Below are 26,263 nucleotides of genomic sequence, written 5' to 3' on the forward strand. Positions count from 1 at the left end.
TTGGCGTTGTCTGTGTTCGCGAGGCCCTCCGCGAAGTTGGATCATTTGTGGAGCAGGCCGACTCCCTCTAGAGCTCAGGCTGACAGGGGTGCAGCCTGCTCTGGGACTGGGCTTCTGCGTCCTCAGGGTGGAGCTGTGTCTGCTGCTGCTGCCGCCGGATGCCGCCTGGATGCTCGTCCCGCCACCGCCGCTCACCCTACAGCGGCAGAATGGCAGCAAGTGCCACACACCAAAGCACCCGGGCGGGCTATTTGCCCTGCAGCTCCAGCCAGCGCGCTACTCCTGCGCAATCAAAAGGCGGGCAAAGCGCGAAACCGCCAGGCGCCTCCCACCCCCACAGCGGTGCGCAGTTCCTCCTTGGCCTCCACTCGGAGACAGGGGACGCTGACGACCCGAAAGCAGCACGGCAGTGATTGCTTAGTTTATCCTGGGACGCGGGAGCTGGCCATGGACTAAGTGGTGCGTGTGTGGGCGGGGGTGGGGGTGGGGGTGGGGGGTGGGGTCGCCGAGATCGCTGGGACCCGGATGGACCATCCGGACACATAGGGAGGGTGGGCGGGTGGTGCGCAGACTCCACACGGCCTTCCGACCCACCTGAGCAAGGCGCAGGTGTGCGCTCTTACCCCTTAGCATCCCTTCAATCACTGTCTCCAGAGATGTTAATTGGCTTCCAAAGTGGATGAGAGATGAGTCATTTTCATCAAATGAGAGAAAACAGCCTCCAGAGACTCTTTGTCTATTGGCCAGCGAGAAGGTCAATTCCCAGGATCCTCCCGCTCAGGGACTTGATCTTCCAGGCGAGAAAAGTTCAGCTGAGAGCGACAAGAGCTGCAGGCACCGGCACGTGCACTGTGTGGGCAGACTCTGGTTCTGTGAGTGTTTTTTCTGGTCCTGGGTTGGACCTGGAGTTCTTAGGGGGGATGGCTGGCAAAGCCAGTATGCAGAAGGACCTCAGCCCAACGTCAAGGAGGTTTTGGATGGAGAGCTGGGTCCCGCGCCCGTTGTGGTAATTCCCTTCCCGCCCCTCAGCGTCAAAGGCCAAGAGTTTTACTCCTGAAAAGATACTTGGAGATTGTCTGGGTGTTCCTGAATCTCAAGAGAGTCGCTGGACACTGGTGGGTCCTTTCCCTGCCCTGTGCCTTCACATACTTAGCATGAGACCAGGTTCAATTAAGCAGAACAGAAACTGTATTCACTGATCAAGGAATGGAGAAGGGAAGTTCCTGCTCAAGATGTGTGGGGTGTAGTGAGGTGGTGCTTTTTTAAGGTCTTTTAGGGCTTGTAGGTGGAGACTGAGGGCAAGGGTTCCTGGAAAGAGGTGGGGCTTTCCAGGAAGAGTTGACTGTGGCAGTCTCATACTTTCTGTTGCCCCTCAGCATTACATGTGCCTAGCAAGGTGGCTTTTTCCCCGGGGGGCAGAGATTTAGGTATGGTAATTAGCAAGGATTCAGGTTAGGGTAGCACTGCTGAGCTCGTTTCCCATCTTGTAGCGCGGTGGTTGCTGACATCCAGTTTTTGTTTCTGTAAGCAAGCAGAGCTGCAAACACAGGTTACCTTCGTAGGTTCTGGGGCATTAGGAAAGAATTTAGGTCATGCTGGGGTGACATAGACAGTTGTTTAAACAACGTGGTGCGCATTTGAGGTGGGGGTTGTAGGGCCAGGCAGATAAAAGTGCAGATTTCATAGCCACACCCCGACATACTGAATCAGAGTCTGTGAGGGTGGGATCTGGAGTCCTTTTTAAAAAGCTCAGAGGAACCAATTCACAGGAACAATGAAAGTTTGATCTGAGCCAAACTCCTTAATTTAGAAATGAGGAAACAGGGATCCTTAAAAGGGATACAGGGAGAGGGTTGGAGGATAGTTACAATATAATAGTTTTAGGGTGGTTGTTTCCTGGCCTTGGGAAGTTTTCTCAGCCACTACTCTGATCAGTACACAGTTGAATACTTTAGGGGAACCTTCCCCATGTATCCTGAGTTCTCTCTCTCTGCAGGTCTCCCGCCAGGTCTGTTGCCTGTGATCTCTTGTCACCTTGGTCTTTCAGCTTTGTCTCCTTAAATCTTGAAATGCAACCAGCTTTGCCTTGCTGCCCTTCCTTGAGACACTGGCCTGGAATCCTTCAAGGTATCTGCTTATTCTTGAGCTTTCTTCTAGTCCGATGTTATTTTACACTGAAACAATTTTATACTTTCAAAGCTTGCATTTATTTGTTAGGTGGAACCAGAATTAGGGCTAATTTTGTCCCACTATGGAAGCTATAATTTCTGAGTACTCTCCCTGATACTTCATGAATTATGAAGTTTTCTAGTCGGATTTTGGGAACTGAAACTATTCCTAGTCCTGTATGAGCCTCAGAAATTGTTACATCTACTCATTTTGGGTAGTTGTTTTCCTGTTCCCTTTCAACAGGATAAAACAGGAGGATTTTATTGAGTGCATTCAAACCCACAAGATTAACAGCCAAACACTGGTCCCAGAACAAAGACAGCACCTGACTTTTATACACAGTTCTAAGATGGGCTACCTTGAAACAAGCTTACAGCAGTGTGAAGTGTAGTGGCATGAAAGCAAGGATACAGAGGCAGAAGAAAGGCAGTCAATCAAATTGTGACAGGTGCATAATTCAGGATTACATGTGACTCTTGTTATGGGGCCCAGATGGCTGTTATCTAGGCTTACTCTAGTGCCTTACAAGGGCTTATCTCATAACCTTCACTATGGCGCCTAGATAGCTGCAGTCCAGGCCTGCTCAGCATCTCATGACCTTTCCTGTGCTGCTTCGATAAAAACAGAATACTTGAAGTTACTAGTTACAGAAAACAGAAATCTATAAACTCCTAAGTTTATCTAAGGATATCAGGAATATTGGATTAGGGGCCTATACTACTACTAACTTTAACTAAGTATATCAACAAGAACTGTATGTCCAAATAAGGTCACATTTTGAGGTACTAGGGTTTAGGACTGTAACATGAATTATGAGGGGACACAGTTCAACCCATAACAATCTTATGTGGCAAAACTGGCAGTACAGATCAGTGGAGAAAAAATGAACAATTCAGTCAGCATCGCTGGAACAGTTCATTATCCATATGCAAAAAATAAAAAGTGATACCTACTTCAAGCTATATACAAAAAATTATTCCAGATTATGAACTTGAATGGTAAGAGCAAACCTTTACAATTTTTAGAAAAAAAAACAATATATCCTATGAAAGATGTTCTAATGACAGAAAAAGGTTAATAAACTTGACAACATGAAAATTAATGTCTCCTGTTCTGTGTGACAACAGAAAATGAAAAATCAAGAAGAAACTTAGAATACATGTTTAATACATGTGATGAATAAGGAATTTATGTCTACAATATTAAAATACTTGTAGAATCAATACTAAAAAGAATAACAGTTCAGTAGAAAAATGAACAAAACACTTTGGGTGGCAAAGGCTGGCGAATCAGGAGGTCAGAAGTTCCAGACCAGCCTGTCCAATATGGTGAAACCCTGTCTCTACTAAAAAAAAAAACAAAAATTAGCCAGGTGTGGTGGTGTGTGCCTGTAGTCTTAGTTACTCAGGAGGCTGAGGTAGGAGAATTGCTTGAACCTGGGAGATCAAGGTTGCCGTGAGCCGACATCATGCCACTGTATTGTGGGTGACATAGAAGACTCCATCACAAAAAAAAAAAAAAGAAAGAAAGAAAAAGAAAAATGAGCAAAAGGCATAAACAATGATTTTAGAGCCTGAAGCATGAAAAAGTGTTCAATCCCATGAGTAATTAGGAAACTACTATTGAAACCCTCTATAAGATGCCGTTTGTCACCCACACGATTGACAAATATTAAGATATGGATAATACCCAGCTTTGATGAAGACGTAGTATAATGAGAACTCTCATTTCTCACTGGTGGAAGTGCAAGATGGTACAACAATTTTTAAAAATAATATGCCAGTATCTATTATAATATATTCATAGCAAAACTGTCCAGTTTTTAGTAGAAAAACCCTGAAATGTGCGTAAGCATTTGATTTCTTCAGTGAATTCTCTCTAACTGTAAAAGTGGATGGAGAATTTCATCTACTAGAATGAACCTCAAAAAAGTAGTACAAATCACAGAACACATTCAGCTGGATGTGTTTATGTAAAATCAAAACAAGCAAAATGAAACAGTGTACTCTTTATACTTTTACTACATATGTATATGTCACTAAATAAGTGTAAGACACTAATAATTTTAAAACAAATTCAGACTTAGCGGTTGTCCATGAGAATGAGAAAGGGAGATAAGATGAAGGAGAAACACTCTGTATGCCTCTAATAATTTGTAGTGTGCAATTTCTTAAGTTAGGAAGGAGATACATGGATGTTTATTATATGAAATATAGGGTGTCATAAACTGCTTTTGCATGTAGAATATATTTCATAGTTTTTTAAAAACACAATATATAAGAGATAAAGAAGCTGAGGAATATCCACAGGATACTAGCTTGGGTAGTCAAATGGGTAATGACATCATTGTCAGATTCAGGAACACAGGAAGAGGGGCACAATTAAATTTTATGACTCTGGTTTTAAAGGCGTTAAGAGTGAAATGCCTGTGGCATATCCAAGAGTAGATGTCAAAGACACCACAAAATATTAATATCTGGAGCTTAGATGAGAGTTCAGTGCTGTGGAGATAGATTTGGGCAATAAATATTTGAAAACATGAACTGATGGGAGAGCACCAAGATAAAAAGGAATTCACTATTCCTAAAACCTCAGCTCCTTCAATTGCACCTACCTACTAAATGATCTAAGCCCAGCTGTGCCTCCTGATTTTACTCCCTCCAGGCTTACTCCTCTATTTATGTAGACTACATGCAATACTTCAGGCTTCACAATAATTTCCTTCTAAGTTATGTTCATGTATTATTTTTCTGATTCTTTTTAGTCATCTATCTGTGTTCTCTTGTAGCTCACCGACATTTTAAAGACAATTATTTTAAATTCATTGACAGACAGTTTATAAACCTTATTTCTTTAGGGTGAGCTATTGGTTAAGATTTTTTTTCCCTTTGGTAGTATCATTTTTCCCTGATTGTTCTTGATCTTGATTTTTAGGCAGTGCCTTCATGTCTGCACATTTGAAAAACAAGAAACTTATTCTAGTCCTTGCATACTGGCTTTTTCTGCAAAAACCCTTTCCCAGTCATCCAGCAACTTTTGGTAGGGTGTCTATTGTGGTCTGTAGGTAAACTTTTTGTGGAAGTCCTCAGGCAGGCTGGCTTTGTGCCTGTGTCAGCAGGTGGCCTGGTTCCTGGGTCTGTACAGTTGGGCCTGAAGCCTGGATCCACTGGAGTGGATCTTTTCATTGGATATGTGGGGATGAACACGAAGTTTATGTCTATAAGGGCTGCAAAGAGCCTGTACCAATAGGTGCTGGACTGAATCCTGGCTCCACAGGGGCTAACATGGCTCTCAGGTGGGCATTGAGCCTGTGTCTGCAGGGGCTGGCCAGGTTTTAGAATGAGCCTAGTGTCTGAGTCTGCTGGGAAGAGCCTGAAAACTGAGTCCATGGGGACTGTCCTGGTACTGGTGCCGGATTGTAGCCTGAATCTGGGAAAATGGGCCTGGGATGTTGGTAGATGGGGGCTGACCCGGAGCCTGAGTCTTCAGAGATGGTCATAGAGTCTTGGTCCATGATGGCCAGCCTGGCATCATGGTCAGGTGAATTCGGCCTGTACCCTGGGTCTGCTAGAGCACAGCTGAGCCCTGAGTTTATTGGATCCTGGGTCACAAAAATCAGCCTGCAACCTGAAGCTGGCTTAGGGCTGGGGTGGGATGGGTCCAGTTTAGAGCCTGAGACCATAGGTGCTAGACTGGTGCCTGTAGCCACAGGGGCTGGCCAAAACCTGTGGAATGGCCTGGAGGCTGGGTGTGTGAGATCTGGCCTAGAACTAAGGTCTTCAGAAGCTGGCATGGGCACTAGGGCCACAAAGCCTGGCCTGGGCACTAGGGATGTAGGAACTAGACTGAAACCTAGGTCCACAGAGGCAGTCCTAGATACTGGGTCTGTAGGAACCATCCCAATACTGGAGTCAGCTGTGATGGACCTGGACCCTGGGTTTACTGGAGCATGAGACCATAGGAACTGGCCTGGAGAGTGGGGTGGCAAAAACAAGCATAGCCCTAGGCAGGCCTGGGGCCTGAGTCTGCAGATTCTTGCCAGATACCTGGCTAAGGACTAGGGCTATAGCTGCCATCCTGGAACTGGGACAGAGTTTGTCAGTGCATCTTAAAGAATTAGAAAAGGAAGACCAAACCAAACCCAAAATTTATAGAGCAAAAGGTATAATAAACATCACAGCAGAAATAAATGAAATCGAAATGGAAAAAAGTATGACAGATTAAGGAAATAAAAGCAGGGTCTTTTGAAACTTTAAACAAAATTGACAAACTTTGAGCCAGACTAAGAAAAAGAGACAAGACCCCCAAAAATATATTTAGAAATAAAAAAGGAGACATTATAACTAATACCGCAGAAATTCAAAGGATTATTAGTGGCTACCATGAGCAATCATATACCAATAAATTGGAATTTTATTTTTCTTTAGAGAAAAGTCTCACTCCGTCACCCAAGCTGGAGTGAAGTGACATGATCTCGGCTCACTGCAACCTCTGCCTCTCGGGTTATGGGAATTCTTCTGCCTCAGCCTCCTGAGTAGCTGGAACTACAGGCACACGTCGCCACGTCTGGCTGATTTTTTTTTTTCTTTTCGTATTTTAGTGAAGATGGGGTTTCACAGTGTTGCCAAGGCTGGTCTCGAACTCCTGAGGTCCGTATATCCACCTGCCTTGGCCTCCCAAAGTGCTAGGATTACAGGCATGAGCCACTATGCCCAGCCTATATACCAATAAATTGGAAAATCTAAAAGAAATGGACAAATTCCTAGACACATATAACCTACTAAGATTGAACCAGGAAGAAATCCAAAACCTGAACCGACCAAGAGCAAGTAATGAGATCGAAGCTATAGTAAAGTCTCTGAGTAAGGAAAAGCCCAGAACCTGATAGGTTCACTGCTGAATTCTACCAACATTTAAAGAAGAATATCAATCCTACTGAAACTGTTCTGAAAAATAAAGAAGAAGGCAGCAAACTAACACAGAAACAGAAAACCAAACACCGCATGTTCTCACTCATAATTGGGAGTTGAACCATGAGAACAAATGGACACAGCGAGGGGAACATCATACACTGGGGCGTGTCAGCGGGTGAAGGGCTAGGGGAGGGATAGTATTAGGAGAAATACTTAATGTAGATGATAGGTTGATGGGTGCAGCAAACTACCGTGGCTCATTTATACCTATGTAACAAACCTGCACATTCTGCACAAGTATTGCAGAACTTAAAGTATATAAAAAAAGGTAAAGAATTCCGATAGAAAAATGGGAAAAAGTAAAAAAAAAAAAAAAAAAAATAGAGAAGGGAATACTTCCAAACTCATTCTATGAGGCAAGAATTATCCTGATACCAAAACCAATGGCACATCAAAACACAGAAAACTACAGTCCAATACCTCTGTTGAATATTGATGCAAAAATCCTCATAAAAATATTAGCAAACACTGGTAAAAGTAGGCATCCTTGGTGTGTTCCAGATCTTGGAAAAAAGGCTTTCAGCTTTTCTCCATTCAGTGTGATACTAGCTGTGGGTCTGTCATATATATCTTTTATTCTGTTGAGGTATGTTTCTTCTATTCCTAGTTTGTTCAGAGGTTTTATTATGAAGGACTGTTGAATCTTATCAAATGTTTTTTCCACATCCATTGAGATGATTATATGTTTTTTATCTTTCATTCTTTTGATACAGTGTATCACATTGATTGTTTTTCATATTTTGAACTATCCTTGCATCACAGGGATACATTGCACTTGGTCATGATGAATAATCTTTCTAATGTATTCTTGAATTTGATTTCCTAGTATTTTGTTGAGGATTTTTGCATCAATATATACACCTACGCCTTACCCACAAAAATTATTAAAAATAATTTTTAAAGAACCAAAAAAATATAGACAATTGAGTTGGCCTTCTTCCAGAGAACTGTATTACATAACATTTGGACACTGCCAGAAACTCCAGACATGTGGGGGACACAATTACTATTGTATGGTTCCTGGATGTATCTTCCTCACTTCTGTAGAACTACAGAAATAAGTGGGTGACAGGTGGGAAAAGGTTTGTAAGTTATGTTAAAAAGTTTCTAAATCATCACAGGGGAAATGGCAAGCCACTGGAAAGTTAGGACTGGAAAAACATGGTCGGGAGGAGGATGTCTGTTAGTGGGATACACACAAGAGATGATGGACACCTGAGCTAGCATAATAACCTATTGAGATGAGAAGAGATCCATAGATATGAGATAATTCAAAAGCAGAGTTTACACAATTTGGTCATTGATTGAGAAAGAGTGAGAAGGTTGATATCTAAGTATCAGGATTGATCCACTAGAAGCATCAATAATCTTAACTCTTTGAATGGAAATAATATGTAAATCGGTAGCTATTTTGCTTGAAGTCTGTATTATAATATTTTCATTACTGTAAAACCAACTATATTTATGAATGTGCTTACTTTTGACAGAACTTTCATAGGCTCACTCCTTCTAAACTCAGTTCCCTTAACTCTCTTCCCGTGAGATCGTATGTTTCTCAATAACAAATTCTGCACCAGGGCCTATTAGATGCCCAACCCCATCTCCACTTTTCCCTCATGCTTCCCTCATGCTTCATAACAAATAAAGAATTTGTTATTTACCAGGGAAGTCTTTTAAAGCTGCTATGGGCATTCAATTAAAGGACACTGAGAATGTAACTAAGAGAAATTCAATGATGTCTTCAAGTTGCCTGACTATAGGTTTTGAATAATAATGACCTACATTTATTGAGAAATTAACAGTATGCCAGGTACATTCTAACTTCTTAGTATATTGTTTCATTTGGTCCTCACAACTCTATGAGGTAATCATTACTATTATCCACATTTTATAGAGCAGAAAATAGAGATAGAGATAGGGAAAATAGCTTGCTCAAAATTACACAAGATGAAAATAACTGACCCAGGACTAAGGCCCCAGAACCTTTGACATCAAGTGAGATGTACAGACAAATATTCCTCTTCTAATTGCCATCTGCTCTCTGAGACCATATCATCTGCCAGTTTCCTTGTTGATCTAGAAGCCCTTTTAATCATTAACTACTTCCTTAAAGGCTCTGTCTCCAAACACAGTCACATTGGGGGTTAAGTCTTCAACTCGTGAGTTTTGAGGGAACACAATATAATCCTTAACAGGTGCGCTCTGTTCCCAAGCTGAGTGCTAAGATCTTTCCTCAATAATGAATTCCTTTTTGCCTAAGGCAGCCAGAGAACTGCTTGTAACCAACAATGCTAATGAGTAAAGTATCTCTATATGATAGCAATACATTTGGTACTCATTTACTTGATGTTCCTTTGATTTGCACTTGCAATCAAGAATCATTTAGTCATTTATTCAAACATAGTTTTACCACTGCCATTTAACCACTTGTGTGACTTTGGATGAATTCATCTAACAACAGTTCCTTTATCTCTAAAGTATAGACAATTATACTGACCCCAAGATTGCTTGAATATGAATATATTATCTTGAATATGAATATATTAGTTATATGACTATATATCTAATTATTAAATATCCTGAAAAATACAGTTGACCCTTGAACAACACAGATGTGAACTGCATGGGTCCACTTATGGTTGGATTTTTTTCAATAAATACAGTCAATACTCCATATCAGTAGGTTCCACATCTGCAACAGATGCAGATTGAAAATGCAGTATTTGCAGGATTCAAAACCTGTGTACACAGAAGGCTGACTTTTCCTATCTGCAGGTTCCAGAGAGCCAACTGCAGGACTTGAGTATGAGTGGATTTTAGTATCATTGGGGATCCCGGAACCAATTCCTCCACGATACCGTGGGATGATTGTAGTACTAACTGGCAGTATCATATGTTTGGGTGGGCTCTGACACCTTTTAAAAAAATGATGGCCAGGAGAAAAAGAAATGAATATTTAATTTTTGCTTTTCAAAACTGGGACTGTGAAACAAAACTATTTCCTTCTTTTTTTTCTTAGTGAATATGTTTTTAAACCATTAACTATTATTTCCAAATAAAAATTGTATATATTTATTGAGTACAACATGATGTTTTAAAATATGTACACATTGTAAAATGGCACAGGAGAGCTCATTCATATATGCACTATCTTAGATACTTTTATGTTTCGGTGAGAACACTTAAGATGTATTCTCATAACAATTTTCAGAAAAGAGCATTTTGAAATATAGTCACCATGCTGTACAATAGATTTATTGGACTGCTCCAATTATCAACTGAAATTTTGTATCCTGTGACCATCTCCCCAATCCTTACCACTTCCTCCAATGCCTGGTAACCACCATTATACTCTCTGCTTCTATGAATTTAACTTTTTCAGATTTCACATGTAAGTTACATAAAGTGGTGTTCGTCTTTGTACCTGGTTTATTTTACTTAACATCATGTACTCCAAGTTCATCTATGTGCTTTCAAATGACCGAATTTCCTTCTTTTTAGAAGCTGGATAGTATTCTATTGTGCATATGTACCACATTTTTAATGTTTATAAATCTGTCGATAGACACTTAGTTTGATTCTATGTCTTGGCTATTGTGAGTAATTCTACAATGTACATAGAAGTGCAGATATCTGTTTAACATACCGGCCTATCTCAGAGATATTGAGGGTTCAGTTCCAGACCACTGCAATAAAATGAATATTTCATTAAAGCAAGTCACACAAAGTTTATGGTTTCTCAGTGCAATAAAAGTTACGTTCACACTATACTCTAGTCTATAGGTGTCAAATTGCATTATGTCTCTAAAAATTACCTCTCTTAATTTTGAATACTTTATTGTTATATAACGCCTAAGATAATCTGAGCTTTCAAAGAGTCATAATCTTTTGGCTGGTGCAAGGTCTTATTTCAATGTTGATGGCTGCTGACCAGGGTGGGACTTGCTGAAGGTTAAGGTAGCTAAGGCAAGTTCTTAAAACAAGACAACAAATAAGTTTGCTGCATTGATTAACTCTTCCTTTCACAAAAGATTTGTCTGTAGTATGTAATGCTGTTTGGTAGCATTTTACCTACGTAAAATTTCATTCAAAATTGGAATCAATCCTTTCAACCCCTGCTACTGCTTTATCAACGAGGTTGATGTAATGTTAGAAATCCTGTTATCATTTCAGCAATGTTCACAGAATCATCATCAGGAGTAGTTTCTATCTTAAGAGGCCACTTTCTTTGGCCTCTTCATCCATAAGAAATAATTTCTTATCCATTCAGGTTTTGTCATGAGATTGCAGCAATTCAGTCAGATCTTCAGGCTCTACCTCTAATTTTAGTTCTCTTGTTATTTCCACCACATCTGCAGTTACTTCCTCCATTTAAATCTTGAACGCTTCAAAGTTATCTGCAAGGATTGGAATCACCTTCTTCCAAATTCCTATGGATGTTGATAGCTTGCTCTCTTCCCATGAATCGTGAATGTTTTTAATGTCATATGTAATGGAAAATCCTTCCGAGAAGTTTTCAATTTACTTTGCCCTGATCCATCAGAGAAATCACAATGTATTGCAGCTGTAGCCCTTCAGAATGTATTTCTTAAATAATAAGACATGGAAAGAATGTATGTTAGCAAGCACGAAAAAAAATTAATGTCCTTGTACATCTCCATCACAGCACTTGAATGAATAGGTGCATTGTCAATGAGCAGTAATATTTTTAAAAGAATATTTTTTTCCTGAGCACTTGGTCTCACTAGTAGGCTTAAAATATTCAGTAAACCATGCTGTAACAGGTAGTGCTGAATCTAGGCTTTGTTCTTCCATTTATAGAGCATAGGCAAAGGATATTTAGCATAATTCTTAGGGCCCCTGGATTTTTGGAATGGCAACTGAGCATTGGCTTCACGTTAAAGTCACCAGCTGGATAAACTCCTAATGAGAAAGCCAACGTTTCCTTTGCAGCTTTGAAGTTATGCGTTGACATCCCCTTCCTAGCTGTGAAAGTCCTAGATGGCATCTTCTTCCAATAGAAACCTGTGTTATCTACATGGGGACATGGGAAACTTGTTTTGTGTAGCCACCTTCATTAAGTATCTTAGCTAGATCTTGTGGATAACCTGCTCCAGTTCTCCAGTTTCTACATCAGCACTTGCTGCTTCCCTTTGTACGTTTTATTTTTTATTTTTTTGAGATGGAGTGGCCTGGGCTGGAGTTGCAGTGGCGTGATCTCGGCTCACCACAAGCTCCGCCTCCCAGGTTCACACCATTCTCCTGCCTCAGCCTCCAGAGTAGCTGGGACTACAGGCACCAGTCACCATGCCCGGCTTTTTTTTTTTTTTTTTTGTATTTTTAGTAGAGACGGGGTTTCACTCTATTAGCCAGGATGGTCTGAATCTCCTGACCTCGTGATTCACTCACCGGGCCTCCCAATATTTTGCGCTTTTATGTCATGAAAATGGGCCAGGTACGGTGGCTCATGCCTGTAACTCCAGCACTTTGGGAGGTTGAGGTTGGTGGATCACCTGAGGTCAGGAATTTGAGAACAGCCTTGACAACGTGGTGAAACCCTGTCTCTACTAAAAATACAAAAAAGAAAGAAGGGAGGGAGGGAGGGAGGGAGGGAGGGAGGGAGGGAAAGGAAGGAAGGAAGGAAGGAAGGAAGGAAGGAAGGAAGGAGGGAGGGAGGGAGGGAGGGAGGGAGGAAGGAAGGAAGGAAGGAAGGAAGGAAGGAAGGAAGGAAGGAAGGAAGGAAGGAAGGAAGGAAGGAAGGAAGGAAGGAATCAGCCAGGTGTGGTAGTGGGCACCTGTAATCCCAGCTAACCAGGAGGCTGAGGGAGGACAATCCCTTGAGACCAGGAGGCGGAGGTTGCAGTGAGCCTTGATCGCGGCGCGACTGCATTCCAGCCTGAGAAACCCAGTGAAACTGTCCAAAAGAAAAAAAAAAGAGAAAGAAAAAGAAAATGGCTTCTTTCCTTAAACCTCATGAACCAACCTCTGCTAGCTTCCAACTTTTTTTCTGCAGTGTCCTCACCTCTCTTAGCCTTCAAATAATTTAAAAGAGTTAGAGTGTTGCTAGGGATTAAGCTTTGGTTTATGAATGTTTTGGCTAGTTTAATTTTCTATCCAGAGCACTAAAACTCGCTCCAAAACAGCAATAAGGCTATTTTGCTTTCTCGTCATTTATGTGTTCACTGGATTAGCACTTTTAATTTCCTTCAAAGATTTTTCCTTGCATTCACAACCTGGCTAACTGGTGCAAAATACTCATATTTTGGATTGTCTTGGCTTTTGATGTATTTTCCTCACTACGCTTAATCATTTTTAGTTTTTTGTTTAAAATGAAAGACCGGTGACTCTTCCCTTCACTTGAATAATTATAGACCATTGTATAGCTAATAATTGGAGTAATTTAAATGTTGCTGTGTGTCATGGAACAGGGAGGCTGGAGGAGAGGAGAGAGTCTGGGAACTGTCAGTCGATGAAGCAGTCAGAACACACACAACAGTTATCAAATAAGTTTGCTGTGTTATACAGGTGCAGTTTGTGGTGCTCCAGAACAGCTAAAATAGTACCATTAAAAATCACTGATCACAGATCACTTTAACAGACAAAATAACACAAAAAAAGTCTGAATATTGTGGGAATGACCAAAAGGTAACACAGACAGGAAGGGAGCACATTTGCTGGAAAAATGATGCCAGTAGACTTGCTTCATGCAGGGTTGACACAAACCTCTTTGTGAAACTACAGTACCTGTGAAGTTCAATAAAGTGAAGTGCAGTAAAATGAGGTGTGCCTGTACTGATTTCACTTCCTTTTTTTTTTTTAAATGCAGTTTTTACATTTATTTAAACAGAAAACGTGCACACGAGCTGTCTACTCATTTTCGTCACTGCGCAGCCTGGCATTGGGGTTGGTGACTCTGATGGCCAGTTGGGCAGCTCTTTCCACGATGGCTTAGCGGTTCTTGGAGGAAACATCGTGAGCGATATCGGCACAGTAAGATTTGTTGCACATCATCAGCACTTCCAGCTCCTTGACCTTGTGGACCAGGTACTTCCGGAAGCCACCGGGCAGCATGTGCTTTTTTTTTTTTTTGCTGTCATAACCAATGTTGGGCATCAAGATCTGGCCCTTGAATCTTCTACAAACCCTGTTGTCAATGCCTCTGGGTTTCCGCCAGTTACGCTTAATTTGGACATATTGGTCTGACTGGTACCGGATGAACTTCTTGGTTCTTTTTTTGACGATCTTGGGCTTCACAAGGGGTCTGAGGGCAGCCATGATGCGGAGGAGGAGATGGCTGCCACCTCCGTAGGCAGCGCCGAGGAAGAGAGCTCATTTCCTTTAAACATATATGCAGTAGGGATTGCTGGATCATATGATTGCTCTATGTTTAGCTTTATGAGAAAGCCTTGTACTGTTTTGACTGTTTTGCATAAGGCTGCACTAATTTACATTCCCACAAACAGTGCACAAGTGTTCTCATTTCCTCACAGCCTCTCCAACAGTTGTTATCTTTCTTGATAATAGCAATTCTAACAGGTGTGAGGTGATATTGTGGTTTTAATTTGCCTTTTCTTGATAATGAGTACTGTTGAGCAAAACAAAAACAAAAACAAAACAAAAATACCTGATAGTTATTTTTATGTCCTCCTTTGAGAAATGTCTATTCAGGATGGCTGTGGGGAGCTAGCGGCTGCCGGCTGGGAAGAGGGTGTCCGCACACCACAGAGTGCTGCGCTGGGTGATTCTGGCACCCGGAACACCCTCGACCTGGAGAAACCCCTCCTCATCCTTCTCACCCATCCTCCTGGGGCTGGGCGAGTGGGCTGAGCTGCCTCATGCTGGCGGAGCCCACAGCCCAGACCCGCTCCAGGAGTGCTGCAGAGTGAACTTCACTTCCTTTCCAGGGCGCACGCGTGAGCCACTACCCCAGGTTGTGTTGATGCCTTATTGGTGTTTCTCCAAAACAGTAATAAGGCTATTTTGCTCTTTTATCATTCATGTTTTCACTGGACTAGCACTTTTAATTTCCTTCAAACTTTTTTCCTTGTACTAAAATCTTTGTGTTGACATCCTGACTTCAGACTCCCCTTTCCAAACGTACATAAGCACAGTGACCATTCAGTGTAACCAAGATCCCTTTCCCACTGTTGCCTCTCTCCTGACTTACCTGCTGCCCTCATTGCCCTCCTTCCCCCTCTTCAGAAAACAAAACAAAACAAAACAAAAAACACAAACAAACAAAAACCAAGCAAAACAAACAAACAAAAAATACCTTACTCGAGGAATTAAGTAGGTGAGGAATTAAGTAGGTAAGGAATGATGGATCACATTGGAGTTTGGGATTAAAAACACACAAAAAAAGAAAAAAGTTAAAATGCACTTGTTTTCTCTACACTGGCTAAGAATGTTGCTCTACAGTATAAATTTTAATGTCATGTGTCTGTGTAAATGTAGTTTGGGTTTGAATAGCATTGAGTGTGAGTGACTCCACAAGCACCTTCAGTTTAAAGAAGAAAGCGGGGCAAAAACCTCCACGAAGCTTTCAGTTCCTTGAGTGCTTCCTTTTCCTAATGAGTATGGTTCTAAGAATTGGAGATGAGCCTGCTTTGGAAACAGCCCCTCTTGCCCCGTGTTTATTCTTAGGACACCCCTTCATCCACTCCGTGCCCAATGGTCTGATTCCCAAGTGATGATAAGTTAGCTAGAATTTAACACTTTTCTGTAACTTAAAACTTAGATTAGGCTTTGTTATAAATTTTTACACCCTTCTTCTGTTAAAGATGCAGAATTTTGCTTTTTTTAAAAAAATTGTTGCATCAAAAAAGCCCTTCCCTTTTTCCACTTGTGTCTCGGCAATGTGAGCTGATGGTTCTTAAGACATTGAGTTTTGTTTACTACCCACTGCTCTTTAGCCAGGTATTCTCTAGTGATCTGAAGCAATGTGACAGAAGAGCAGTTTTTAAATTATGTGTTGACAAGTTGCCTTACATTTTAAAAGGAAAAAAAAAATACCTGATATATGTTATGCCAGGTGACAGCAACATGAAGTCCTAATTTTTTGTTCTTGGTTGTTTTGCCACCTAATGTGAACTTCCATGTCCCTGAGCTCTCAGGAATACCTACAGCTTCTGGTGCAATGTCTTCTCCCACAATGTTGGCCACCATTTCACCCAAGGCCCTCTTTCAATCCTTGCTTTTCTGAGTCAGATTTAGAGAGCACCACTGTCTCCCCTTATCCCTTACTTGAGCTCCAAACCAAATATTCTTGCTATACTTTTCCTCTCAGTACCTCTCTGTGAATGGTGAGCTGCCATTTTAGGAAACTGGACCAGATACCAATTTGGGAGCTTTAAGTCAAACAACCTCTAACTAATTTCTTCCCAGGTAGGGATGCAAGTCTCTGAAGCTCTCACTCACACCTGTAGTCTGTGTAGAAAATGTACTGTAATCCCCCTGACCCCCAACTGCCATTGCCTTTGGTGTGAGATGTTCCCTATTTCCCAGTTCAACTTGAGTCCCTGTCTCCTCTGCTATCCAACACCCATGCAGCAATAAGGATCCAAGCCACGGCCTCCTATTCACACTCCCTGCCTCCATTCCACACTACCCTAGGGAATCCCTGGATTCCCCACTCTGTCCACATACTGTAGCATTAATTCTCTATCTCTCTCATCCTCTCACCTGTGGTGGTTTCTGGATGTGATAGAGTTTTTAAGATTATTACAAACTAGTAAAAAGAAACACACACACACACACACACACAGAGAGAGAGAGAGAGAGAGAGAAAGATCTATTCAGGGTCTTTGCCCATTTTTAATTTGGTTTATTTTCTTGCTATTAAGTTTCTTATTATTTTAAATATCAACTCCTTATCAAATGTATGCTTTGCAAATATTTTCTTCCATTGCATAGGTTGCCTCTTCATCCTGTTGATTTTTTGTTTGTTTGTTTTGTTTGTTTGTTTTTGCTGTATGGAAACTTTTCTAGTTTGATGTAATCTCATTTGTCTGTTTTGGCCTTCCTTATCTGTGCTTCAGGGATTATATTCAAAAATCATTACCCCAACTAATATCAGGAAGTTTTTTTTCTAGTGGTCTTGCAGTCTCAAGGCTTACATTTAAGTCATTAAACTATTTTGGTTTGATTTTTGTATGTGGTGTGAGATAAGGTCTAATTTCAATTTTCTGATTGTGGATATGCACATTTTTTTGAATAGTGTTTATTAAAGAGACTATTCATTCCCCATTCATGTCTGCTTGTCAACTTTGTCAAATTAATCATCTTAAATGCATGGATTTATTTCTGGACGTTCCGTTCTGTTCCATGGCTCCATGTATCTGTTTTTATGCCAGTACCATCCTGTTTTCATTACTATTGCTTTATAGTACATTTTGAAGTTAGGTAGTGTGATATCTCCAGTTTTGTTCTTGTTGCTTATGATTAATTTTGTTCTTAAGGAGGTTTTGTGACTACATATACATTTTTTGGTGTTTTATATTTCTTTGAAGAATGCCACATTACTGAGTTGCTTACTAGTTTTAACCTAGTTTGCTGCAGTCTTTAGGATTTTTATATGTTTAAATATATGCTATTTGCAAACAGGTACATATTTAGCTACTTCCTTTCCCATTTGGATGCTTTAAATTTCTTTCTCTTACCTAATTGCTCTAAGTAGGACTTCCATCAATGCATTGAATAGAAGTAGTCAGAGTGAGCATCCTTGTCTTGTTAATCTTAGAAAAATGTTTTTCACTTTTCACCATTAAGTGTGATGTTAGCTGTGGGTTTATCATATATGGTCTTTATTGTACAAGCTACATTCCTTCTGTACCTCAATTGTTGAGAGTTCATAACCATGAAATGATGGTGAACTTTATCAAATGTTTTTTCTGCATCTATCAGGTGATCATATGGATTTTGTTATTTATACTTTTAAGGTGGTATTTCACATTTATAGATCTGTATGTTGAACTATCTTTGTATCCCTATATTAAAGCCCACTGTATCGTGATGATCTTTTTGACATGCTGTTGAGATTAGTTTGCTAGAATTAATATTTTATTGATTCATCTGTGTTCATCAGTGCTGTTGCCTATTATTCTCAGTTGTTGAAGTGTCCCTATCTTTTTTATCAGGGTTTTGATAGTCTTGTAAAATAACTTTGGAAGTATTCCCTCTTCTTCGATTTTTCTGGAAGGGTTTTAGAAGGATTGACATTAGTTCTTCTTTACATGTTTGGTGGAATTCAGCAGTGAAGCCATAATGTCCTGGGCTTTTATTTGATGGAATAATTTTTATTACAAATTTAACCTCCTTGCTCATTATTGGTCAGTTTAAATTTTCAATTTTTTCATCTTGGAGCGTTTTATGTATCCAGGAATTTACCCATTTATTTTAGATTATCCAATTTGTTGGCATATACTTGGTCATAATAGTCTCTTCTGATCCTCTTTGATATAAGTTGTAATTTCCCTTTTTATTTATGATTTTATTTATATTTTTTGCTCTGCTTTTTCCTTAATCTGGATAAAGGTTTGTCAATCTTATTAATCTTTCCAAAGACCAAATTTCAGGGGTTTTTATTGTTTTTATAGTTTCTATTTAGTTTAACTGCTCTGATCCTTATTTTTTTTCTTCATTCTGTTAACTTTAGGCTGAGTTTGTTCTTTTTATAGTTCCTTGAAGTGTAACATTAGGTTGTTTAAGACCTTTCTTCTTTTTCAATGTAAATGTTTTGAGCATCTTACAAGTTTTGGTATGTTGAGTTTCCATTTTTTACTGGTCTCAACATATTTTTTAGTTTCCATTTTAATTTCCTCCTTAATCCATCTGTTGTTCAGATGCATGCTGTTTAATTTTTCATGTATTTGTGAATTTGCTAAAAGTTCTCCTACTGTTAGTTTCTAGTTTCATGCCATTGTGATCTGGAAAGATAACTGATATGATTTCAGTCTTCTTCAATTTATTACAACAGGCTTTTTGTCCTAACATTTGTTCTCTATCATTTCCTGTAAGACAGCTTTGATGGTGATAAACTCCCTCAATTTTTGTTTCTCTAGCAAAGTTTTTAATCTCTCCATTATTTGCAAAAAGCAAATTTTCCTGGGAACAGTATTTTTGGTTGACACTTTTGTCCTATAGAACACTGAATATATCATTCTATGCTCTCAGCCCATAAGTTTCTGCTCATAAATCTGCTATTAGCCTTATTGGAACTCCCTCATATATTATTTGCTCCTTTTCTCCTTTTGTTTTCAGAATCTTCCTTTTCTTTGATTTTTGACAGTTTAATTAAAACATGTCTTTTAATCTTGACTGGACTGAATCTTATAAAACACCTTTAACATTCCTATACTTGTATATTTCTCTTTCACCAGACTTGGAAAGTGTTCTGTTATTATTTCATCAGATAAGCTTTCTTTCCCTATCTGTTTGTCTTCTCTTACTGGGACACATATGATGTGTACTTTGGTTCTCTTACTGATGTTCCATAATTGTCATAAAATGTCTTCACTTTCCTTACTTTTTTGTGTGTGTTTCTGACTCAGTAATTTCAAATGATGTGCTTTGTGCTCATTGATTCTTTATTCTACTTGATCAAATCTGCTTTCAAAGAACTCTATGAAATTTTTAGTTCATCCATTGTGTCCTTTATGTCCAGAATTGCTGTCTTTTTAATTATTTCTATCTCTTTGGTGAACTTTATATTTTGTACATGTGTTATTTCTCTGATTCTTTTTAGTCATCTATCTGTGTTCTCTTGAAGCTCACTGAGCATTTTAAATTTTAATTTCATTACCAAAAAGTTTATAAATCTTTATTTCTTTAGGGCCAGTTATTGGTTATTCTTTCTTTTCCTTTGGTGGTATCATTTTTCTCTGATAGTTCTTGATTTTTAGGCTGTGCATTGGTGTCTGCACATTTGAAGAAAAGGAAAGTCATTCTAGTCTTTGCATACTAGCTTTGTCTGGAAAAATTCTTTCCCAGTCATCCAGCAGTTCTTGGTAGGGTGTCTTTGTGATCTGCAAGTGAAATTGTTGCTGAAGTCTTCAGGCAGGCTGGCCTGGTGCCTATTCCAGCAGGCCTGATTCCTGGGTCTGTAGAGTTGGGACTGAATCCTGGATCCACTGGGGTGGATATTTTCACTGGGTATGTGGGGATGAACATAAAGCCTATGTCTATAAGGGCAGGCTTAGAGTCTGTACCAGTAGGTGCTGGATGAAAGCCTAGGTCCACAGGGACTGACATGGCACTGATGTGGGCATTGAGCCTGTGTCTGCAGGGGCTGGCTAGGTTCTGGAATGGTCCTAGTGTTTGGGTCTACTGGGAGGAGCATAGAATCTGAGGCCATGGGGACTGGCCTGGTACTGGTGCCAGATTAGAGCCTGAATCTGGAGAAATAAGCCTAGGATCTTGGTAGATGGGGGCTGACCTAGATCCTGAGTCTTCCTTCAGAAATGTTCCTAGAGCCTTGGTCCATGATAACCAGCCTAGTATCAAGGTCTACTGAACTCAGCATGTACCTTGGGTCTGCTAGAGCACAGCTGGGCCCTGAGTTTATTGGATTTTGGGTCACAAAATCCAGCCTGAAGCTGAAAGCTGGTCTAGGGCTTGGGTGGGGTGGGGACAGTCTAGAGCCTGAGACCATAGGCACTAGACTGGTGCCTGGAGCCAAAGAGGCTGGACTAGAAGCTGGCGAATGGCCTGGAGGTTGGGTGTGTGAGTTCTGGCCTAGACTCTAGGTCTTCTGGGCTGGCATGGGGACTAGGTCCACAAAGACTGGCTTGGGTCTTAGGGCTGGAGAACCTGGACTGAAACCTAGGTCCACAGAAGCAGTCCTAGATACTGGGTCTGTGGGCACGAGCCCAATACTGGAGTCAACTGTGATGGGCCTGGACCATGGGTCTGCTAAAGCATGAGATGATAGAAACAGGCCTTGAGAGTGGGGTGACAGAAACTAATCTAGCCCTAGGCTGGCCTGGTACCTGGGTCTAGAGATGCTTAAGAGCTAGGGCTAGGGCTGCCAACCTGGAACTGGGGTGGACCTGAATTCTGGATTAGTGTGAGCCAAGCTAGTTCTGGGCTATTCTGGAACTTAGGGTGGATTTGGAGTCTGTGACCACAGGGGCCAGCCTGGCACTAGGCAGTCCTGGAGCCTATATCCACAGGCGCCAGCCTGGAACTTGGATCTATGGACACTGGCCTGGTGACTAGAGTTGCAGGGGCAAGCCTGGTTCTGGGGCTGGTCTGAAATCTGGGGTTGTGGAGGCCAGCCTGGTCCTAGGAGCAGTCTGGAGCCTGGAGTCACTGGGGCTGACCTGGTCCCAGGGACAATCTGACACCTAGGGCACTGGGATAGATCTGGCATTAAGATATATCCAGAAACCAAGTGCACCAGGCAAGCCTGGAGCCTGAGCTGTGGGATCTGGTCTGGCTCAGTCTGCAGCTACCAGCCTGGAGTTTGGTGCCATCAGTGCATACCTGTTACTGTATTTCACTGAAGTAGGCTCTGTGTTGTGGTCCAAGGCAAAGTTGAGTGCCCACTTCCCTTTTCTTATTCAACAGAAAGGTTGCCTCTCTGTGTGCTCTACTGCCTGGTGTTGTGGGAGGGATGACACAGGTAATGTGAAATTGTTCTTCCTATGTTCTTCGATTCATCCTTTCTTATTTCTCTGTTACACGAAGATTCTGTACCCTTTCACCTAGTTTCCTTAGTTCTTGTGAAGGTTTTTTTGTGCACAGATAGTTGTTTAAATTGATGTTTCTGTGTGAGGATAAGTGATAGAAAGTCCCATTCTGACATTTTGCCGATGTCCAGTTTTATGGCATCCAATCAAATTTCTAAATAATGATTTTCGAAGTGCCTCGCAGCATCAGAGACAGGTCTCCTGCTAATTTGGAGAGAAAGATAGCAGATCTTATGTTAAGTGATCTTGTTGAACACATATACACAATAATAATGATGATAAATAGAGCAGACAAAACTTTTGGAAGTGATGAATATGTTTATGGTATAGGTTGTGATGATGGTGTCATGAGTATGTATTCATCTCCATCAAGGTTTATACATGAAACACATACAGTATTTTGCATGTCAATCATACCTCAATAAATTAGTTCTACCAAAAATAAACTTAAACACAATAGAAAAAAACTACTGTTGACCTCTTCCTCCATGAAGTATGATTTGTATTTCAGATTTCTGCTGGTTACTGAATCTTCCAGATTTTCTGAAGATAAGTATAGGAGAAATTAAACGTTGGTCTAGAAAAGACAAAAATACATATTTGAGGATGAATCAATCAAATTTTCCCTTAACATAATAGGACTTGTTGCTCAAGATATTCAAGCCAGTACCAGGCTAGATGGAGAGAAAACTTTCCAGATTAAATATTAGTGTAAACTAATTCAACTAAAGTCTCAAGAGGAAGAGACTCATGATGAAATATTGGCCGCTACAACATAAAAAATTGATCACAAAGTGGAAACCAGCATCTTACAAAACAGAGAACAATTTCTTAGGATTCAGAACGTCTGGGTTCTTGTTTCAGTTTTGCACATGCAATTATGTATCCACTTTCCAGGACTTAGTTTCTTGAGGCTAGACAATCTCTAATAAATCTCCTGACTTTCCCCTTTTACAGGAAGTTAGGCAGGTGTTCAGATCAACTTTTTCTCACGAAGAATGAAGACAAAAGGCTTCGGGTGTCTTTCTTAACGACAGTTTTAGGACACGGATTTAGAGAATGCATTAGCAGGGACTAAGCAAATAATGAAAGCTGAATTGGGGTAGAAAACTGGGGAACAGGAGGCCAGGCGTGGTGGCTCACGCCTGTAATCCCAGCACTTTGGGAGACCGAGACAGGCGGATCATGAAGTCAGGAGATCGAAACCATCCTGGCTAACATGGTGAAACACCATCTCTACTAAAAATATGAAAACAAACAAACAAACAAAAATTAGCTGGGCGTGGTGGCAGGTGTCTATAGTTCCAGCTACTCGGAGGCTGAGGCAGGAGAATGGTGTGAACCCGGGAGGCAGAGCTTGCAGTGAGCCGAGATTGTGCCATTGCAAAGAAAAATGGGGAACAGGAGATGAAAGAATCAGAAAGAAAATATTGAGGAGCAACAAAGGGAATCTCCTCCTGCTTTGTAGCACAGCCAAAGTTTCTGTTTTTCTCTTCTTTAGACTCTAAGAGGACTAGGACACATCAGAGAGCTTTAGAGCTTTAAAATATTCTCGAATGCCCCAAGCCAAGAAAATGTGTCCTGTGGACCCCACACTTTCCCAATTCCCTGATCTAGCTAAAACCATATACCACTTATACCACTTCCTGATTTCTTCAGAGGCATTCAAACCTCACCACCAACCCAGAACAGTTTGTCATGACTAGTTCTCTCCACGAAGTCCCTAAACATCCCCTTTCTTCCTCTGGAAAAGCTTCAACATTCCACTTTGGTGTCAAGTTTTTCAACAGAGGCAGATTGTTGTTTGTCTCATACTCCAGAAACCCTCATTCTTTTACGGGATCCATTTAAATGGGTGCTATCAGTCTTGTTAACCTAAAGAACCTGTGTTTCCTTGGCTCTTCTATGCCTTCTGACCAGCCACCAGTCAGTTAAAACAGTTTTCTTTTGCTACAGAAAGATGCAACCACATCTAAAGCCACCATCATTTCAAGGTCCTCTGACTGGATGGACAAACCCTCCCTGAGTGTCCAGATGTGAAGAGTCTGCTCAATCACCAAAGCTTCTGAATCAAGAGTTAGGGTGCTCCTTTGGAACATCACGAGGAACTTCATTAGGAATTCTGAAATAGAGCAAGTACTTCAGGGAGATCCCATGTCCCAGGGTCCTCCTGACATCTCAGAAGCCAGTAATGAAAACCTTTTCCTAGAAGGACTTCTGGTGAAAAAAAATTTCTCCAGGATTTGAGAGTATGAGAGTCTCTTGGTGAATTCCTCATTGTACAGACATCAGGAATGTGCTACCACACAAAAGAGATGTACAAGCATCTAGCCACTGCCTCAAGGTAGCTTTGAAAGAATGTATTTTAACTTAGATTGGGATAGAGGGTGATTCTTTGATCTTTAGGTCTCTCCAAAGTCCTACAAAAGATCTTGCAAAGGCAAGTTCCCTCAGAAACACTAGGTAGTTTTCGGATTTTATGGATAGGGGTCAACAGCTATCAGATGTCTTCCTAAGATGGTTGCTGCATTCCAGCTTCACATTGCTAAAGGTTAATGAAGGACATTGATATGAAAGAAGCAACGCAGAGACCCTTGACACACTGTGAGAGTATGCAGAGAGTAGGGCTCCACCAGCCTACCACAGACACTAAGCCATGCAGTCCCCATTCGATGCCATGAGCAACAGTTTAAGGACCTCGCAGAGGTTCAAAGATGGCCAGCTCATTGCTACTCTTTGTAGTGTGAAGTACACCAAAAACTAAAGATAGACCAAAACATTGATAATATAGTAGCTTTAAAATGTGTATATTTTATAAATATACACTTACAGCAACAAAAATGCCATGCAATACTATTGTTCTATTCACAAGATCAGTTCAGGAATTATAAAGCAATAATTCAGAGTGGACTCATGGCAGTGTGTAATTTCTGGTGAATGCGTTCTCTCCATTCTGTCTGAATTTCTGTACCATTGGGTGATAACACTAGAATCTCAAATTTGGGACCCTTTGTGAAATTGGGGCCATGACCAAATGGCTCTCCTAGGTGTCCCTTCCACCTGAAACCCATGATGGGCCCTGCAAGGAATTCCAAAGGATAGAGAAGGCATTTCTAAAGGCTAGCCAGCTGGAGACCCTAGATCAGAGGTCTCTCCCACACAGCCTAAAAGCTAGACTGATTGTAACCTGTCCTGCTGAGAGCCAGAGTTGTTGCTTCCATTCCGAGAGCCCACATCGACCTGCAGAATCCAAACTGTAGGTGTTTCAGGAAGTCACTTTTGACTAATACTGAGTATAATGGGACTGATATCAGAACTGAGCTAGGCCCAGAGAGCCCTGAGGCTGTGACACATAAGGCTAAACATTTCAGTTTTGATCCACAGACTAGCTACATCAGAGAAGTGTACTTGGAGATTCCCCTGCTGGAGTCCTGCAGAGTAACCACTCTGTCAGATAGCATGTGTTTGTGAGAGGAAGGCATAGTGGTCTAGTTCCAGCCTTAACCCACTGCATCCCATAAGCACGGGCTAAGTTCTAGAGAGAGTCCAGAGCTGCAGGGAAAGGCTGATGCAAAGGAGTCTCTAGGAACTGAAGAAAGAAAGAAACTGGCAAGTTCAGCATCCCCTACAGATGGTAGAGGAGACCCCAGATGGGAGAGTAAGCTATTCTCCTGGCCAAGGTCCTGAGACAGTTTGCCAGAAGTGTAGACAGACTTGAGGCAGATTGGAGCTAGCACTGACACTGGAATTAAAACCTCCCCTGTAGTCCTATAGATAGATTTTTGTATAAACATAGAAATTGACCCTTCCAGCCTTAAAGCTTCAAACCTTCATTTGTTTTATATGAATTTCTTCCTTAGTAAAGGACCCCTAGATCCCTCAAGAAGTATCAAAGAACTGAAACTCACCAGATGAGCCCATCCAGACAATGGGACACCAGGCCCCTCATAAATTATGATTGCTTACTTAGGTCTCCTGAGTTCCTGTTTTTCTACACATTGTTACATTTTTTCCCTGCTATGTAAACTCATAATTTTACTTGGTCAGGAAGATAGATTTGAGACTGATTTCCCATCTCCTCTGTTACAGCATCCAATTCAACCTTCTTCCTTGGCAATAATTGGTGATATTGATTGGTTTTTTTGTGCGGTGAGCAACAGGACCTAGACCATACTCCTGGTGTTTCAGTAACAGGTTTTGGTTCCCGACCAGGAACACTTTGGCTTGGCTGCCATGGCCTGGGAGTCTCAAAGTCTCCTAAGCAGCTGCTTACCCAGCTTGGCTGGAGATTAGTTTCCAATCTCTAGGGCCAGCTGCAGTTGCTTCAACCATGTTCCTGATTGCCTTGGAAGAACTACGTTGGAAATTTGATATCTGCATCCAGGTAGGTGACTGTCCTTTGTGGGCCCAGAGGGATCTGCTCCTCTCAATTTG

General features: G+C 41.1%; 1 protein-coding gene across 5 annotated transcripts in view; it reads left to right on the forward strand.

Moving 5' to 3' along the window:
• The window catches only part of LOC101025685 (glycine N-acyltransferase-like protein 1), a 42,414-nt gene continuing 16,151 nt past the window's right edge, over nucleotides 1–26,263 (forward strand). Inside the window, exons 1-3 of one of the 5 annotated variants that reach the window (XM_009185973.4) lie at nucleotides 1–459; nucleotides 655–2,127; nucleotides 13,990–14,186. In XM_009185973.4, coding sequence (XP_009184237.3) covers nucleotides 2,070–2,127; nucleotides 13,990–14,186 — 255 coding nt within the window. In that variant the 5' untranslated portion in view covers nucleotides 1–459; nucleotides 655–2,069. Of the gene's footprint in view, nucleotides 460–549; nucleotides 2,128–13,968; nucleotides 14,187–26,263 lie in introns of those variants that run through there. The other 4 variants (XM_017948350.3, XM_017948349.3, XM_017948351.3 and 1 more) reach the window with 4 other exon arrangements.

The sequence above is a fragment of the Papio anubis genome, chromosome 12, assembly GCF_008728515.1.
Source record: "Papio anubis isolate 15944 chromosome 12, Panubis1.0, whole genome shotgun sequence".
NCBI lineage: Eukaryota > Metazoa > Chordata > Mammalia > Primates > Cercopithecidae > Papio > Papio anubis.